The sequence below is a fragment of the Rutidosis leptorrhynchoides genome, chromosome 1, assembly GCF_046630445.1.
Source record: "Rutidosis leptorrhynchoides isolate AG116_Rl617_1_P2 chromosome 1, CSIRO_AGI_Rlap_v1, whole genome shotgun sequence".
NCBI lineage: Eukaryota > Viridiplantae > Streptophyta > Magnoliopsida > Asterales > Asteraceae > Rutidosis > Rutidosis leptorrhynchoides.
The window spans coordinates 86042289-86063261 of NC_092333.1; the positions used below are offsets into that span (position 1 = coordinate 86042289).

Sequence of the window (20973 nt, forward strand, 5' to 3'; positions counted from 1 at the left end):
AAAACGTTTTTATAGTTGACATAAATCGCAATCAAATATGCACTCTAATCAAAGACGTTACACGTAACTTCTTTAGGCAGAAAAAAAACACTCTTGCAATTAGCCTAGAGTACTATTTCCCACCCAATAATGTCAATAGTTACAACAATTCATATTTACCAAGTATAATTATGATCCTCATGAGTTCAAAAATGGAGAGGAAAGGCTCGCTAAGGAATATGATTGAGGAGGGAATATCGTAAGAGCTAAAAATAATGCTACGTTCTCTGGAAGAGTATGCGTAAAGGTAATGGTAAGTGTAAGGTGTAGAGAACGTTGCCTACAATGTTGTGAAGAAGACGATGACTTTTGGATGTTTGAAGGCTCTCTTTAATATTACGAAAAACGAAACATTGTGGATATAGTTTTTTTCTAAAACGACATTATACATAGATTCAATTAGAAACAAAAGAAGACAAAAAAATTGTACTATTCATTTGAAACTTTTTTTGCAATTTTGTCACCATTACCCCCCGTTTTTACCTTATGTTAAATTTCACCCCCTTTTGACTAACTTTTTTACTTTTACCAACCCTCTAATTTATAAGATGTATATTAAAAAACTATAAATTTATCAAAGTGAATTCGTAGATCAGTTGGTAAGGAGGTTTGTTGAAATCTAAAGGGGCGCAGATTCGAACCTTGGAGTTGCGGGTTTTTTTTTTTCTTTTCAGGCTACCGAATTTGGGCCCAGCAAAGCGGGCCGACCCGAATACTTGTTTGTTTAACAAGAAGTTGAAGGAACAGGGGAGTCTATCGAATTATATCATCGAGTTTAGCATCATATTGATGTTGACTTTGGTTTGATTTTGCTTTCTTCATAGTATGAGACATGATAAGGTATGTAGACCGGAAAATAAAAATAAACAACACATTGGTATTATTAAAAAAAAATTATTATTATTGTTAATTTAAGTAATTTAATAATAATTATAATAATAATTATTATTAATTAGATTCAATTTAGGGATTATCACTAAAATGCACATTTTTGTTCACCTTCTTGCGTTGAAGCCTCAAAAAAAAAAATTGCCAAATTGCCCGCGCAAGGCGCAAGGTGCCTTGCTCCTTGCGTCCTTGCACCTGGGGGTGCCTATTGCGACCTTGCTTCCCGGGGACGCAAGGACGCAAGGTGCCTTTTGCTCCTGCCTGATCGTTTTCCTTCAAACATTTCATCGAACACCTTATGTGCATGCACCTTATGGCTCAACTATCATCTCAAGTAAGTTATGATGATATGTATATATCATTTATCCACACATTGTCAAACGCTATAAGCTTGCCAGCACACCAATGTTCTTTTTTCCTCGTTTCTACGGTCCATTATTTGGTTAAACAATTTTTTTGTCAATTTTTTTTTAATTCATCTAGCTTGGTTTATATGCATATATAATTTAGTTCGTTCTTGTGCTTCAAGGGTCATTGAATACGTAAACCCTAATTATATTTTTTACATTCTGTGCATGCACATAAGGTGTTCGATGAAATGTCTGAAAGAAAACGATCAGACAGGAGCAAGACCTTGCGTCTTTGCGTCTCCGGGAAGCAAGGTCGCAGAATCTTACGCTACCATCTTCAACCTTACTTCATTCACCAGCCCTAAATCTTTCGTTCGGGACTCTGCACAGATGGAAATCGAGACAAATTACAGGTACGATCTTTCAATTCCTTCTTCTAAACATAAAATCGATTCCATAAAACATAACGTTTTATGTTTCCGGTTTAATCTTTTCGGTCCTTTTTGATTGGTATACCAGAAAGAAAGATTTCGTTTTCTTCCGAAAAGAGTCTACGGTTCAATCTTTCTGGTCCTTAATTGATATACCAAAAAGATTTGGATTTTTCTTTAGTCAGTTAAATTAACATCCTGGTTAGTTGATTAAATTGAAGGTGGTTTAATTTATTATGTTTTTTTGATAAAATTGATTGATTGTAGCAGTCGGGATGGAGCAATTCATAAACGAATAGCAGCGATTGATGATGATGATTCAAAGAAACTAACCCACAACAACATCCCCACAAAAGGTGCATTATTATGTCGATTTTGTTATTGTTATTATTTTTTATAAAATTTATTAATTACTAAAATTATTATTACTAGTTATCAGTATATCTATTATCTATAACAATAATGATAACAATAACAATAATAATTATTATTAATGCAGAAAACATACAGGATAAACATACAGCAACAACTGATGCTGACTCATGTATGTTTGCATACTTATTTTTCTCTCTTCTTCAATTAATAAACTAATCCCATTTATTAAATGTTTGTTATAATATATAAATATATATATATAAATGGATAGTCAATTATTGATACACAAAAGTAATATTATTGTATTACCTAAACTTGTGATATTTTTGCTATAAATAGCCATGAATGCAAGCATTAAACTTGCACCATTTCTCACACTTACAAAGTGTTTCTTTCTTTCTCTCCATTATCATCTTTATTCTTACACTTCATTATTAGTATTCTTAATCAAGAATCAAATCACTAAAGGTAGTTATAAGCCTACTGAATTATAACATCAAGAATCAAACCACTAAAGGTAGTTATAAGCCTACTGAATTATAACACGTTATCAGCACGATAATCTTAATACTAATTATGGTTGGCTCTGCCACCTAAATGATATATGGTCGGTTATACCACCTGAATAATATATGGTCGACACTGTCGTCTAATTATCATTTATGTTACTAACATTTATATTCAATTATCTAACATTTATATGGCCGACACTGTCGCCTAATTATCATTTATGTTACTAACATTTATATTTCTATTATCTAACATTTATATGGCCGACACTGTCGCCTAATTATCATTTATGTTTACTAATATTTATATTTATGTTATATAACATTTATTAATGATTGCTTACATATGGTCGACACTGTCACCTACTTATCATTTATGTTATATTAAATTTATGTTTAATGTTTATATACTTATGAATATAAAGTGACTATAATTTATCATGTTGTTTGTTTTAATAGAAAATGTCGAATCTGGAAAAGCTTAAATTTACTCCTTTAGAATCAACTGGAAACAACTACATGCCATGGGTTATAAAAGTAAAAATGCATCTTAAATCAATGGGCATTCTTGAAGCCATAAATGAAAACAACACTTGTTCTGAAAAAGAACAAGCAACGGCATGTTGCTTTATTCATCAACATATTGATGAATGCTTACAAAATAATTATGTGACTGTAGAAGATCCCCATGTTTTATGGGAAGGTCTCAAAAGCAGATTCAATAATCAAAGAGAAATTTTACTTCCAGCTGCTATGGAACAATGGAGAACATTAAGGTTCCAAGACTTTAAGAAAGTAAATGAATATAGCTCAGCTCTGTATAATACATGTTCACAACTTAAATTCTGTGGACATGAAATAAGTGATGCAGACATGATGGAGAAAACTTTCTCCATAATGAATGCTGCAAACATCACAGTGCAAAGAAATTTGAGAATGCTAAAGTTCAAAACATATCCTGAACTTAATTCATATCTCTTAGTTGCAGAGCAAAATGATGAGCTATTAATGAAAAATCAGCAATCCCGTCCTACTGGTACACTTACAATCCCTGAAGCAAATACTGCAAATAATTATAAACAGGGACAAGGACGCGGGCAAGGTCGTGGTTATAATAACCATCACCATCATCATGCCAAAAGCCATAACTATGGTAGAAACCATCCTTATGGTAATGGTAATGGGCGAGGACGTGGTCGTGGTCGTGGCCGTCAAAGAAATAATAATCCACGAAAATATAAATATCAACCACAAAACAAGCCCACTAAACAAGATGTTGAAGAAAATTCTTCTAAAAATTCTGAAGAATCTTGCTACAGATGTGGTAGAATGGGCCACTGGTCTAATACTTGCCGAACATCTAAACATCTTGTTAAGATGTATCAGGATTCGCTGAAAGATAAAGAAAAGGAAGTAAACTTTATGGATAACGTCGATCCAACAGTCACTGAGAAACCATCTGATTTATATGAAGATTTCTTGAATGTTTAAGTTGTGTGTCTTTCGAAAAATAAACGATTTAATATCGTCTGTCTTTGTCATTATGTTTGCTAAATGTTTCAGTACTATCTATTTGCGTGTAAAATATTGTGTAATATTAATGTACTCACTATTTATTTCTTATATATGAAGTTCAATATGAATTTTGCTGGAATACAACATCAATCAAGTGGTGGAGATCTCTGTATAGCAGACAGTGGAACTACACACACTATACTTAAATCCGAGAAATATTTTATTGATCTAAAACTAACGGAAGGAACTATACATACAATATCAGGACCTGCTAACTTGATAAAAGGGATAGGAAAGGCAAATTTCATACTACCAAATGGTACAAAATTTTTAATAAATGATGCCTTATTTTCTCCCAAGTCAAGCAGAAATTTATTGAGTTTCTCCGACATATACCTTAACGGGTATGATTATCAGTCAGTGACAACAGAAAATGAGAAATATTTAAGTATCACTGACAAGAGTCATGTAGTTGAAAAATTGCCAAGACTTAGTTCTGGATTACATTATACACATATAAATGTACCAGAAATACATATGGTAGTTAACGAAAAATATATTGATCTTGGTGTATTCAGTTTATGGCATAACAGATTAGGCCATCCAGGATCAACAATGATGAAAAGGATTATTGAATGTACTCATGGACATCCACTAAAGGATAGAAAAATCCATCATGATACAATGGTTCCATGTACATCTTGCTCTCTTGGAAAATTGATAACTAGACCCTCACCACTTAAGGTTGAGAAAGAATCACCAATGTTTCTTGAAAGAATTCAAGGTGATATATGTGGACCAATTCATCCACCATGTGGACCATTTAGATAGTTCATGGTTCTAATAGACGCATCTAGCAGATGGTCTCATGTTTGTCTGTTATCAAGCCGTAATGTGGCATTTGCAAAATTTCTTGCCCAAATTATTAAATTGAGAGCTCATTTTCCTGATTACACCATTAAAAGGGTGAGACTTGATAATGCTGGTGAATTTACATCTCAAGCATTTAATGACTATTGCATGTCTATAGGAATTGTTGTTGAACATTCTGTTGCTCATGTGCATACACAAAATGGTTTAGCCGAGTCATTGATTAAACGTTTACAGTTAATCGCTAGACCATTGATAATGAGAACAAAACTCCCTGTATCTATATGGGGTCATGCAATTTTACATGCTGCTGCATTGATTCGCATCAGACCAAGTGCAAGTCATAAATATTCCCCCCTACAACTTGCTTTTGGTCAAGAGCCAAATATTTCCCATCTTAGAACATTTGGTTGTGCAGTGTATGTTCCAATTGCGACACCACAACGTACAAAAATGGGTCCTCAAAGGAGGTTGGGAATATATGTTGGATATGAAACATCTTCAATATTAAGGTATATTGAACCTATGACAGGTGACGTTTTTACAGCACGTTTTGCTGATTGTCATTTTAATGAAACATTGTTCCCTAGATTAGGGGGAGAAATGAAAAATAAAGAAAATGATGTTTCATGGTGTGAACCTCAATTAAAGTATCTTGATCCTCGCACAAAAGAATGCGAGACAGAAGTTCAAAAGATAATGCATATACAAGAACTTGCAAATCAATTGCCTGATGCATTTACAGATACAAAAACGGTGACAAAATCATATATACCAGCAGCAAATACTCCAGCTCGAATTGAAATTCCAAAAGCTGGTAATAACGTCACTCATGAATCTTTGCCACGTCAGAAACGTGGAAGACCAATTGGTTCAAAGGATAAACATCCTCGAAAAAGAAAATCAGCTGATAATGAAGTAAAAGAAAGTGTTCAAGAAGAACCACAAATCAGTACTCCTACTGCAGAGGAGATTGATGATGTCAATACAGAAATTGCAATCAATTATGCATATTCAAAAATATTATGGAACCGAAATGAAATGAAAAATCTTGATGAGAAATTTTCATTTAATGTTGCATATGACATCATGAATAATGATGATGATCCAGAACCAACATCTATGGTTGAATGTCAAAATAGACATGATTGGGCTCAATGGAAAGAAGCAATACGAGCTGAATTAGAATCACTCAATAAAAGAAAAGTTTTCGGATCCATCATTCTCACTCCTAAAGATGTGAAACCTGTAGGATACAGATGGATTTTTGTCCGAAAAAGAAATGAGAAAAATGAAGTTACAAGGTATAAAGCTAGACTTGTAGCTCAAGGTTTTTCTCAAAGACCGGGAATTGATTATGAAGAAACTTATTCCCCTGTTATGGATGCAATTACTTTTAGGTACTTAATCAGCCTGGCAGTTTCTAAAAATTTAGAAATGCATCTCATGGATGTTGTGACTGCTTACCTATATGGATCAGTTGATAGTGATATATATATATGAAGATACCTGAAGGATTTAAGGTACCAGAAGCATCAAATGCAAACTCCAAAGAAATGTATTCGATTAAATTACAAAGATCTTTATACGGGTTAAAACAATCGGGACGTATGTGGTATAACCGATTAAGTGATTACTTGATAAGAAAAGGGTATACAAATAACCTTACTTGCCCTTGTGTTTTCATTAAGAAAACAACATCCGGATATGTGATCATAGCTGTTTATGTTGATGATCTTAACATCATAGGTACAAATAAAGAGATCTATGAAGCCATTCAACTTCTAAAGAAAGAATCTGAAATGAAAGATCTCGGAAAAACCAAGTATTGCCTTGATTTACAAATTGAGCATATGCCTAATGGTTTACTTGTACATCAAACAACATATACTGAAAAGATTTTGAAACGTTTCAATATGGACAAGGCAAAACCATTAAGTACTCCTATGGTTGTTAGATCACTCAATGTTGAAACTGATCCATTTCGTCCATGTGAAGATCATGAAGATATTCTTGGACCAGAAGTACCATATCTTAGTGCAATTGGAGCTCTTATGTATCTTACAAATTGTACAAGACCTGACATTTCTTTTGCAGTTAATTTGTTGGCAAGGTTCAGCTCTGCTCCTACCAAAAGACACTGGAATGGGATCAAACACATATTTCGATACCTTCGAGGAACTACTGATTTAGGATTATTTTATTCTAACGAATCAAAACAAGATTTGGTTAGTTATGAAATGTCCCGTTCTTATTGATTAAAAACGTTCCATATTAATTGATTTCGTTGCGAGGTTTTGACCTCTATATGAGACGTTTTTCAAAGACTGCATTCATTTTAAAACAAACCATAACCTTTATTTCATCAATAAAGGTTTAAAAAGCTTTACGTAGATTATCAAATAATGATAATCTAAAATATCCTGTTTACACACGACCATTACATAATGGTTTACAATACAAATATGTTACAACAAAATAAGTTTCTTGAATGCAGTTTTTACACAATATCATACAAGCATGGACTCCAAATCTCGTCCTTATTTAAGTATGCGACAGCGGAAGCTCTTAATAATCACCTGAGAATAAACATGCTTAAAACGTCAACAAAAATGTTGGTGAGTTATAGGTTTAACCTATATATATCAAATCATAATAATAGACCACAAGATTTCATATTTCAATACACATCCCATACATAGAGATAAAAATCATTCATATGGTGAACACCTGGTAACCGACATTAACAAGATGCATATATAAGAATATCCCCATCATTCCGGGACACCCTTCGGATATGATATAACTTTCGAAGTACTAAAGCATCCGGTACTTTGGATGGGGTTTGTTAGGCCCAATAGATCTATCTTTAGGATTCGCGTCAATTAGGGTGTATGTTCCCTAATTCTTAGATTACCAGACTTAATAAAAAGGGGCATATTCGATTTCGATAATTCAACCATAGAATGTAGTTTCACGTACTTGTGTCTATTTTGTAAATCATTTATAAAACCTGCATGTATTCTCATCCCAAAAATATTAGATTTTAAAAGTGGGACTATAACTCACTTTCACAGATTTTTACTTCGTCGGGAAGTAAGACTTGGCCACTGGTTGATTCACGAACCTATAACAATATATACATATATATCAAAGTATGTTCAAAATACATTTATAACACTTTTAATATATTTTGATGTTTTAAGTTTATTAAGTCAGCTGTCCTCGTTAGTAACCTACAACTAGTTGTCCACAGTTAGATGTACAGAAATAAATCGATAAATATTATCTTGAATCAATCCACGACCCAGTGTATACGTATCTCAGTATTGATCACAACTCAAACTATATATATTTTGGAATCAACCTCAACCCTGTATAGCTAACTCCAACATTCACATATAGAGTGTCTATGGTTGTTCCGAAATATATATAGATGTGTCGACATGATAGGTCGAAACATTGTATACGTGTCTATGGTATCTCAAGATTACATAATATACAATACAAGTTGATTAAGTTATGGTTGGAATAGATTTGTTACCAATTTTCACGTAGCTAAAATGAGAAAAATTATCCAATCTTGTTTTACCCATAACTTCTTCATTTTAAATATGTTTTGAGTGAATCAAATTGCTATGGTTTCATATTGAACTCTATTTTATGAATCTAAACATAAAAAGTATAGGTTTATAGTCTGAAAAATAAGTTACAAGTCGTTTTTGTAAAGGTAGTCATTTCAGTCGAAAGAACGACGTCTAGATGACCATTTTAGAAAACATACTTCCACTTTGAGTTTAACCATAATTTTTGGATATAGTTTCATGTTCATAATAAAAATCATTTTCTCAGAATAACAACTTTTAAATCAAAGTTTATCATAGTTTTTAATTAACTAACCCAAAACAGCCCGCGGTGTTGCTACGACGGCGTAAATCCGGTTTTACGGTGTTTTTCGTGTTTCCAGGTTTTAAATCATTAAGTTAGCATATCATATAGATATAGAACATGTGTTTAGTTAATTTTAAAAGTCAAGTTAGAAGGATTAACTTTTGTTTGCGAACAAGTTTAGAATTAACTAAACTATGTTCTAGTGATTACGAGTTTAAACCTTCGAATAAGATAGTTTTATATATATGAATCAAATGATGTTATGAACATCATTACTACCTCAAGTTTAGTAGGTAAACCTACTGGAAGTGATAAGAAATGATCTAGCTTCAAAGGATCTTGGATGGCTTGAAAGTTCTTGAAGTAGGATCATGACACAAAAACAAGTTCAAGTAAGATTTTTACTCGAATTAAGATAGTTTATAGTTATAGAAATTGAATCAAAGTTTGAATATGAATATTACCTTGAATAAGAAAGATAACCTACTGTATATAACAAAGGTTTCTTGATCTTAGATGATTACTTGGAATGGATTAGAAAGCTTGGAAGTAAATTAGTAAACTTGAAGGGATTTTTGAAGTGTTCTTGAAGTGTTCTTCCTATGATGATTATAGCTTGATTCTTGAAGTGATTTTTGATGAAGATGATGATTAACTACTGGAAAAATACGTTCATAATAGTGTGGGTGTGTTGAGAGAGAATTAGAAAGAGAATTGGAAGTGAAATGGAGTGAATGATGAGTGGTAATTGGTGAGTGGTGAGTGGGGTTAAAAGGAGTTCTAGTTAGTTGACTAGCTCATGGTAGAAGTTAAAATTGATTAGTCATACATGACATAATCAAGAGTGGAATCCCATGCTAGTTCCTATTGGTATATACCCATAGTAAGTACGTTTTGAAGCTGTGTATAATACGGGTAAAAATACGACTAGAATTCTTGATGAAAGAAAAGAATGGGAAAGTAACTGTAACCATTTTCGTTAAGTATGAGTGTTTTGATATATGTCTTGAAGTCTTCCAAAAGTATTTTAATACATCTAAATACACTACATGTATATACATTTTAACTGAGTCATTAAGTCATCGTTAGTCGTTACATGTAAGTGTTGTTTTGAAACCTTTAAGTTAACGATCTCAATTAATGTTGTTAACCCATTGTTTATTATATCTAATGATATGTTAAATTATTATATTATCATGATATTATGATATATTAATATATCTTAATATGATATATATACATTTAAATGTCGTTACAACGATAATCGTTACATATATGTCTCGTTTCGAAATCCTTAAGTTAGTAGTCTTGTTTATATGTATATAACTCATTGTTAATATACTTATGGAGATACTTACTTATCATAATCTCATGTTAACCATATGTATATCCATATATATATCGTCATGTCGTTTTTACAAGTTTTAACGTTCGTGAATCGCCGGTCAAATTGGGTGGTCAATTGTCTATATGAAACATATTTCAATTAATCAAGTCTTAACAAGTTTGATTGCTTAACATGTTGGAAACATTTAATCATGTAAATATCAATCTCAATTAATATATATAAACATGGAAAAGTTCGGGTCACTACAGTACCTACCCGTTAAATAAATTTCGTCTCGAAATTTTAAGATGTTGAAGGTGTTGACGAATCTTCTGGAAATAGATGCGGGTATTTCTTCTTCATCTGATCTTCACACTCCCAGGTGAACTCGGGTCCTCTACGAGCATTCCATCGAACCTTAACAATTGGTATCTTGTTTTGCTTAAGTCTTTTAACCTCACGATCCATTATTTCGACGGGTTCTTCGATGAATTGGCGTTTTTCGTTGATTTGGATTTCATCTAACGGAATAGTGAGATCTTCTTTAGCAAAACATTTCTTCAAATTCGAGACGTGGAAAGTGTTATGTACAGTCGCGAGTTGTTGAGGTAACTCAAGTCGGTAAGCTACTGGTCCGACACGATCAATAATCTTGAATGGTCCAATATACCTTGGATTTAATTTCCCTCGTTTACCAAATCGAACAACGCCTTTCCAAGGTGCAACTTTAAGCATGACCATCTCTCCAATTTCAAATTCTATATCTTTTCTTTTAATGTCAGCGTAGCTCTTTTGTCGACTTTGGGCGGTTTTCAACCGTTGTTGAATTTGGATGATCTTCTCGGTAGTTTCTTGTATAATCTCCGGACCCGTAATCTGTCTATCCCCCACTTCACTCCAACAAATCGGAGACCTGCACTTTCTACCATAAGTGCTTCAAACGGCGCCATCTCAATGCTTGAATGGTAGCTGTTGTTGTAGGAAAATTCTGCTAACGGTAGATGTCGATCCCAACTGTTTCCGAAATCAATAACACATGCTCATAGCATGTCTTCAAGCGTTTGTATCGTCCTTTCGCTCTGCCCAGCAGTTTGTGGATGATAGGCAGTACTCATGTCTAGACGAGTTCCTAATGCTTGCTGTAATGTCTGCCAGAATCTTGAAATAAATCTGCCATCCCTATCAGAGATAATAGAGATTGGTATTCCATTTCTGGAGACGACTTCCTTCAAATACAGTCGTGCTAACTTCTCCATCTTGTCATCTTCTCTTATTGGCAGGAAGTGTGCTGATTTGGTGAGACGATCAACTATTACCCAAATAGTATCAAAACCACTTGCAGTCCTTGGCAATTTAGTGATGAAATCCATGGTAATGTTTTCCCATTTCCATTCCGGGATTTCGGGTTGTTGAAGTAGACCTGATGGTTTCTGATGCTCAGCTTTGACCTTAGAACACGTCAAACATTCTCCTACATATTTAGCAACATCGGCTTTCATACCCGGCCACCAAAAATGTTTCTTGAGATCCTTGTACATCTTCCCCGTTCCAGGATGTATTGAGTATCTGGTTTTATGAGCTTCTCTAAGTACCATTTCTCTCATATCTCCAAATTTTGGCACCCAAATCCTTTCAGCCCTATACCGGGTTCCGTCTTCCCGAATATTAAGATGCTTCGCCGATCCCTTGGGTATTTCATCCTTTAAATTTCCCTCTTTTAAAACTCCTTGTTGCGCCTCCTTTATTTGAGTAGTAAGGTTATTATGAATCATTATATTCATAGATTTTACTCGAATGGGTTCTCTGTCCTTCCTGCTCAAGGCATCGGCTATCACATTTGCCTTCCCCGGGTGGTAACGAATCTCAAAGTCGTAATCATTCAACAATTCAATCCACCTACGCTGCCTCATATTCAGTTGTTTCTGATTAAATATGTGTTGAAGACTTTTGTGGTCGGTATATATAATACTTTTGACCCCATATAAGTAGTGCCTCCAAGTCTTTAATGCAAAAACAACCGCGCCTAATTCCAAATCATGCGTCGTATAATTTTGTTCGTGAATCTTTAATTGTCTAGACGCATAAGCAATCACCTTCGTTCGTTGCATTAATACACAACCGAGACCTTGCTTTGATGCGTCACAATAAATCACAAAATCATCATTCCCTTCAGGCAATGACAATATAGGTGCCGTCGTTAGCTTTTTCTTCAATAACTGAAACGCTTTCTCTTGTTCATCATTCCATTCAAATTTCTTCCCTTTATGCGTTAATGCAGTCAAGGGTTTTGCTATTCTGGAAAAGTCTTGGATGAACCTTCTGTAGTAACCAGCTAGTCCTAAAAACTGGCGTATGTGTTTCGGAGTTTTTGGGGTTTCCCACTTTTCAACAGTTTCTATCTTTGCCGGATCCACCTTAATACCTTCTTTGTTCACTATGTGACCGAGGAATTGAACTTCTTCCAACCAAAATGCACACTTTGAAAACTTAGCGTACAATTCTTCCTTCCTCAATACTTCTAACACCTTTCTCAAATGTTCACCGTGTTCTTGGTCATTCTTTGAGTAAATAAGTATGTCATCAATGAACACAATGACAAACTTGTCAAGGTATGGTCCACACACTCGGTTCATAAGGTCCATGAACACAGCTGGTGCATTAGTTAAACCAAACGGCATGACCATAAACTCGTAATGACCGTAACGTGTTCTGAAAGCAGTCTTTGGAATATCATCTTCTTTCACCCGCATTTGATGATACCCGGAACGTAAGTCAATCTTTGAATAAACAGACGAGCCTTGTAGTTGATCAAATAAGTCGTCGATTCTCGGTAGTGGGTAGCGGTTCTTGATGGTAAGTTTGTTCAACTCTCGGTAGTCGATACACAACCTGAATGTACCATCTTTCTTCTTGACAAACAAAACAGGAGCTCCCCACGGTGATGTGCTTGGTCGAATGAACCCACGCTCTAAAAGTTCTTGTAATTGGCTTTGCAGTTCTTTCATCTCGCTGGGTGCGAGTCTGTAAGGAGCACGAGCTATTGGTGCAGCTCCTGGTACAAGATCTATTTGAAATTCAACGGATCGATGTGGGGGTAATCCCGGTAATTCTTTTGGAAATACATCGGGAAATTCTTTTGCGACGGGAACATCATTGATGCTCTTTTCTTCAGTTTGTACTTTCTCGACGTGTGCTAGAACAGCATAGCAACCTTTTCTTATTAGTTTTTGTGCCTTCAAATTACTAATAAGATGTAGCTTCGTGTTGCCCTTTTCTCCGTACACCATTAAGGGTTTTCCTTTTTCTCGTATAATGCGAATTGCATTTTTGTAACAAACGATCTCTGCTTTCACTTCTTTCAACCAGTCCATACCGATTATCACATCAAAACTCCCTAACTCTACTGGTATCAAGTCAATCTTAAATGTTTCGCTAACCAGTTTAATTTCTCGATTCCGACATATATTATCTGCTGAAATTAATTTACCATTTGCTAATTCGAGTAAAAATTTACTATCCAAAGGCGTCAATGGACAACATAATTTAGCACAAAAATCTCTACTCATATAGCTTCTATCCGCACCCGAATCAAATAAAACGTAAGCAGATTTATTGTCAATAAGAAACGTACCCGTAACAAGCTCCGGGTCTTCCTGTGCCTCTGCCGCATTAATATTGAAAACTCTTCCGCGGCCTTGTCCATTCGTGTTCTCCTGGTTCGGGCAATTTCTAATAATGTGGCCCGGTTTTCCACATTTATAACAAACTACATTGGCATAACTTGCTCCGACACTACTTGCTCCGCCATTACTCGTTCCGACACCATTTGTTCCTTTCGTTCTATTAACCCCTGGTCCGTAGACCTCACACTTCGCCGCGCTATGACCATTTCTTTTACACTTATTGCAAAATTTGGTGCAGAACCCCGAGTGATACTTTTCACACCTTTGGCATAGCTGCTTCTGATTGTTGTTGTTGTTGTTGCGGTTATGATTGTTGTTGGGATGATTGTTGTAGTTGCTGTTGTTGTTGTTGTTGTTGGGCCGTTTGTTGTAGTTGCGATTGATGTTGCGATTGTTGGGATAATTGTTGCGATTGCTGTTGTTGTTATATTGGTGATTCTTATCACCGTTTTCCTCCCACTTTCTTTTGACTTGCTTCACATTGGCCTCTTCAGCAGTCTGTTCTTTAATTCTTTCTTCAATCTCGTTCACTAGTTTGTGAGCCATTCTACATGCCTGTTGTATGGAGGCGGGCTCGTGTGAACTTATATCTTCTTGGATTCTTTCCGGTAATCCTTTCACAAACGCGTCGATCTTCTCTTCCTCATCTTCGAACGCTCCCGGACACAATATGCACAATTCTGTGAATCGTCTTTCATACGTGGTAATATCAAATCCTTGGGTTCGTAACCCTCTAAGTTCTGTCTTGAGCTTATTGACCTCGGTTCTGGGACGGTACTTCTCGTTCATCAAGTGCTTGAATGCTGACCACGGTAGTGCGTACGCATCGTCTTGTCCCACTTGCTCTAGATAGGTATTCCACCATGTTAACGCAGAACCTGTGAAGGTATGCGTAGCGTACTTCACTTTGTCCTCTTCAGTACACTTACTTATGGCAAACACCGATTCGACCTTCTCGGTCCACCGTTTCAATCCGATCGGTCCTTCGGTTCCATCAAATTCCAAAGGTTTGCAGGCAGTGAATTCTTTGTAGGTGCATCCTACACGATTTCCTGTACTGCTAGATCCAAGGTTATTGTTGGTATGTAGCGCAGCCTGTACTGCGGCTATGTTTGAAGCTAGAAAAGTACGGAATTCCTCTTCATTCATATTCACGGTGTGTCGAGTAGTCGGTGCCATTTCCTTCAAAATAGTCAAATGGAACAAGTTAATCATACAGAATATTAAGAGTAGTTAATAGTATTTCGTAGCATAATATGAACTCATTTATAAAAGCTTTTTCTTCATATTAGCGTTTTATAAGTTTAAATTCGGGTAGTACCTACCCGTTAAGTTCATACTTAGTAGCTAATATACAATTCAACTACTACAATTCTATATGAAAAACTGATTATAATAATATTTCGCGTTCAAACTTTTATACAATATTTTACAAACTTACAATACCGCTTATTTTACATAAAGCATGAAATATAGCACACAATAACTTTGATACAAGATAGTTGTGAAGATAATTCTAGCTAGTACACAAGTCGTTCAGCAAAGGCAATAAAGACACGTAATTCATACGTCCAGAAACAAGTCATGCATTCTGGTTTTACTAGGACTACTTCCCATCCTTGGTCTTGTGGAACATAACCGTTATGGCCGTTGATAAGACAGCGTGTTGTAACGTCGTCAAAGGGACGAGGGTTACGTAATGTCCAACAGTCCCGTAACAATCTAAAAACCTCATTTCTTACCCCAATTACCGACTCCGTCACTTGTGGGAACGTTTTGTTTAATAGTTGTAGGCCGATGTTCTTGTTCTCACTTTGGTGAGAAGCGAACATTACTAATCCGTAAGCATAACATGCTTCTTTATGTTGCATGTTAGCCGCCTTTTCTAAATCACGAAGTCCAATATTCGGATATATTGAGTCAAAATAATTTCTTAACCCATTGCGTAAAATAGCATTTGGGTTCCCCGCAATATATGCGTTAAAGTAAACACATCGTAACTTATGGATTTCCCAATGTGATATCCCCCATCTTTCGAACGAAAGCCTTTTATAAACCAAGGCATTCTTGGAACGTTCTTCGAATGTCTTACAAACTGATCTCGCCTTAAATAGTTGTGCCGAAGAATTCTGACCGACTCTAGACAAGATTTCATCAATCATGTCTCCGGGTAGGTCTCTTAAAATATTGGGTTGTCTATCCATTTTGTGTTTTTATACTGTAAAATAGACAATAGTTAGATTCATAAAAAAAATACTTATTAATACAAGCAATTTTTACATATATCATAAAGCATAAGCACACTATATTACATATATTACACCACACGAATACAACTATCTTATTCCGACTCGCTTGTTTCTTCTTCTTCGGTTTTGGTTCGTTTTGCCAAGTTTCTAGGGATATATGATGTTCCCCTAATACGAGCCGTCGTTATCCACATTGATTTAGAAAAACCTGGTGGTTTAGAGGTTCCCGGGTCATTATTACAACTTAAGGACTTCGGGGGTTGACGATACATATAAAGTTCATCGGGGTTGGAATTAGATTTCTCTATTTTTATGCCCTTCCCTTATTGTTTTCTTTTGCCTTTTTAAATTCAGTTGGGGTAATTTCTATAACATCATCGGAATTCTCGTCGGAATCTGATTCATCGGAGAATTGGTAATCCTCCCAATATTTTGCTTCCTTGGTGGAAACACCATTGACCATAATTAACCTTGGTCGGTTGGTTGAGGATTTTCTTTTACTTAACCGTTTTATTATTTCCCCCACCGGTTCTATTTCTTCATCCGGTTTCGATTCTTCTTCCGGTTCCGATTCTTCTTCTGGTTCCGACTCTTCTTCCGGTTCCTCTTCGGGAACTTGTGAATCAGTCCACGAATCATTCCAATTTACATTTGACTCTTCATTATTATTAGGTGAGTCAATGGGACTTGTTCTAGAGGTAGACATCTATCACATAATATCAAACGCGTTAAGAGATTAATATATCACATAATATTCACATGTTAAAAATATATAGTTTCCAACAAAATTTGTTAAGCAATCATTTTTCAAGTAAACACGGTCGAAGTCCAGACTCACTAATGCATCCTAACAAACTCGATAAGACACACTAATGCAAAATTCTGGTTCTCTAAGACCAACGCTCGGATACCAACTGAAATGTCCCGTTCTTATTGATTAAAAACGTTCCATATTAATTGATTTCGTTGCGAGGTTTTGACCTCTATATGAGACGTTTTTCAAAGACTGCATTCATTTTAAAACAAACCATAACCTTTATTTCATCAATAAAGGTTTAAAAAGCTTTACGTAGATTATCAAATAATGATAATCTAAAATATCCTGTTTACACACGACCATTACATAATGGTTTACAATACAAATATGTTACAACAAAATAAGTTTCTTGAATGCAGTTTTTACACAATATCATACAAGCATGGACTCCAAATCTCGTCCTTATTTAAGTATGCGACAGCGGAAGCTCTTAATAATCACCTGAGAATAAACATGCTTAAAACGTCAACAAAAATGTTGGTGAGTTATAGGTTTAACCTATATATATCAAATCATAATAATAGACCACAAGATTTCATATTTCAATACACATCCCATACATAGAGATAAAAATCATTCATATGGTGAACACCTGGTAACCGACATTAACAAGATGCATATATAAGAATATCCCCATCATTCCGGGACACCCTTCGGATATGATATAACTTTCGAAGTACTAAAGCATCCGGTACTTTGGATGGGGTTTGTTAGGCCCAATAGATCTATCTTTAGGATTCGCGTCAATTAGGGTGTCTGTTCCCTAATTCTTAGATTACCAGACTTAATAAAAAGGGGCATATTCGATTTCGATAATTCAACCATAGAATGTAGTTTCACGTACTTGTGTCTATTTTGTAAATCATTTATAAAACCTGCATGTATTCTCATCCCAAAAATATTAGATTTTAAAAGTGGGACTATAACTCACTTTCACAGATTTTTACTTCGTCGGGAAGTAAGACTTGGCCACTGGTTGATTCACGAACCTATAACAATATATACATATATATCAAAGTATGTTCAAAATACATTTATAACACTTTTAATATATTTTGATGTTTTAAGTTTATTAAGTCAGCTGTCCTCGTTAGTAACCTACAACTAGTTGTCCACAGTTAGATGTACAGAAATAAATCGATAAATATTATCTTGAATCAATCCACGACCCAGTGTATACGTATCTCAGTATTGATCACAACTCAAACTATATATATTTTGGAATCAACCTCAACCCTGTATAGCTAACTCCAACATTCACATATAGAGTGTCTATGGTTGTTCCGAAATATATATAGATGTGTCGACATGATAGGTCGAAACATTGTATACGTGTCTATGGTATCTCAAGATTACATAATATACAATACAAGTTGATTAAGTTATGGTTGGAATAGATTTGTTACCAATTTTCACGTAGCTAAAATGAGAAAAATTATCCAATCTTGTTTTACCCATAACTTCTTCATTTTAAATCCGTTTTGAGTGAATCAAATTGCTATGGTTTCATATTGAACTCTATTTTATGAATCTAAACATAAAAAGTATAGGTTTATAGTCGGAAAAATAAGTTACAAGTCGTTTTTGTAAAGGTAGTCATTTCAGTCGAAAGAACGACGTCTAGATGACCATTTTAGAAAACATACTTCCACTTTGAGTTTAACCATAATTTTTGGATATAGTTTCATGTTCATAATAAAAATCATTTTCTCAGAATAACAACTTTTAAATCAAAGTTTATCATAGTTTTTAATTAACTAACCCAAAACAGCCCGCGGTGTTGCTACGACGGCGTAAATCCGGTTTTACGGTGTTTTTCGTGTTTCCAGGTTTTAAATCATTAAGTTAGCATATCATATAGATATAGAACATGTGTTTAGTTAATTTTAAAAGTCAAGTTAGAAGGATTAACTTTTGTTTGCGAACAAGTTTAGAATTAACTAAACTATGTTCTAGTGATTACGAGTTTAAACCTTCGAATAAGATAGTTTTATATATATGAATCAAATGATGTTATGAACATCATTACTACCTCAAGTTTAGTAGGTAAACCTACTGGAAGTGATAAGAAATGATCTAGCTTCAAAGGATCTTGGATGGCTTGAAAGTTCTTGAAGTAGGATCATGACACAAAAACAAGTTCAAGTAAGATTTTTACTCGAATTAAGATAGTTTATAGTTATAGAAATTGAATCAAAGTTTGAATATGAATATTACCTTGAATAAGAAAGATAACCTACTGTATATAACAAAGGTTTCTTGATCTTAGATGATTACTTGGAATGGATTAGAAAGCTTGGAAGTAAATTAGTAAACTTGAAGGGATTTTTGAAGTGTTCTTGAAGTGTTCTTCCTATGATGATTATAGCTTGATTCTTGAAGTGATTTTTGATGAAGATGATGATTAACTACTGGAAAAATACGTTCATAATAGTGTGGGTGTGTTGAGAGAGAATTAGAAAGAGAATTGGAAGTGAAATGGAGTGAATGATGAGTGGTAATTGGTGAGTGGTGAGTGGGGTTAAAAGGAGTTCTAGTTAGTTGACTAGCTCATGGTAGAAGTTAAAATTGATTAGTCATACATGACATAATCAAGAGTGGAATCCCATGCTAGTTCCTATTGGTATATACCCATAGTAAGTACGTTTTGAAGCTGTGTATAATACGGGTAAAAATACGACTAGAATTCTTGATGAAAGAAAAGAATGGGAAAGTAACTGTAACCATTTTCGTTAAGTATGAGTGTTTTGATATATGTCTTGAAGTCTTCCAAAAGTATTTTAATACATCTAAATACACTACATGTATATACATTTTAACTGAGTCATTAAGTCATCGTTAGTCGTTACATGTAAGTGTTGTTTTGAAACCTTTAAGTTAACGATCTCAATTAATGTTGTTAACCCATTGTTTATTATATCTAATGAGATGTTAAATTATTATATTATCATGATATTATGATATATTAATATATCTTAATATGATATATATACATTTAAATGTCGTTACAACGATAATCGTTACATATATGTCTCGTTTCGAAATCCTTAAGTTAGTAGTCTTGTTTATATGTATATAACTCATTGTTAATATACTTATGGAGATACTTACTTATCATAATCTCATGTTAACCATATGTATATCCATATATATATCGTCATGTCGTTTTTACAAGTTTTAACGTTCGTGAATCGCCGGTCAACTTGGGTGGTCAATTGTCTATATGAAACATATTTCAATTAATCAAGTCTTAACAAGTTTGATTGCTTAACATGTTGGAAACATTTAATCATGTAAATATCAATCTCAATTAATATATATAAACATGGAAAAGTTCGGGTCACTACAGTACCTACCCGTTAAATAAATTTCGTCTCGAAATTTTAAGATGTTGAAGGTGTTGACGAATCTTCTGGAAATAGATGCGGGTATTTCTTCTTCATCTGATCTTCACGCTCCCAGGTGAACTCGGGTCCTCTACGAGCATTCCATCGAACCTTAACAATTGGTATCTTGTTTTGCTTAAGTCTTTTAACCTCACGATCCATTATTTCGACGGGTTCTTCGATGAATTGGCGTTTTTCGTTGATTTGGATTTCATCTAACGGAATAGTGAGATCTTCTTTAGCAAAACATTTTTTCAAATTCGAGACGTGGAAAGTGTTATGTACAGTCGCGAGTTGTTGAGGTAACTCAAGTCGGTAAGCTACTGGTCCGACACGATCAATAATCTTGAATGGTCCAATATACCTTGGATTTAATTTCCCTCGTTTACCAAATCGAACAACGCCTTTCCAAGGTGCAACTTTAAGCATGACCATCTCTCCAATTTCAAATTCTATATCTTTTCTTTTAATGTCAGCGTAGCTCTTTTGTCGACTTTGGGCGGTTTTCAACCGTTGTTGAATTTGGATGATCTTCTCGGTAGTTTCTTGTATAATCTCCGGACCCGTAATCTGTCTATCCCCCACTTCACTCCAACAAATCGGAGACCTGCACTTTCTACCATAAAGTGCTTCAAACGGCGCC

The 20973-nt window shown here is 34.7% G+C and overlaps 1 protein-coding gene across 2 annotated transcripts in view; it reads left to right on the forward strand.

The window, feature by feature from the left end:
- Positions 1-1340: 1340 nt before the first annotated feature.
- LOC139862456 (uncharacterized) overlaps positions 1341-20973 on the forward strand; it is a 44453-nt gene continuing 24820 nt past the window's right edge. The window contains exons 1-3 of one of the 2 annotated variants that reach the window (XM_071851065.1): positions 1341-1690; positions 1976-2064; positions 2208-2252. In XM_071851065.1, the coding sequence (XP_071707166.1) occupies positions 1503-1690; positions 1976-2064; positions 2208-2252 (322 nt within the window). In that variant the 5' untranslated portion in view covers positions 1341-1502. The remainder of the gene's footprint in view (positions 1691-1975; positions 2065-2207; positions 2253-20973) is intronic. The other variant, XM_071851072.1, reaches the window with a different exon arrangement.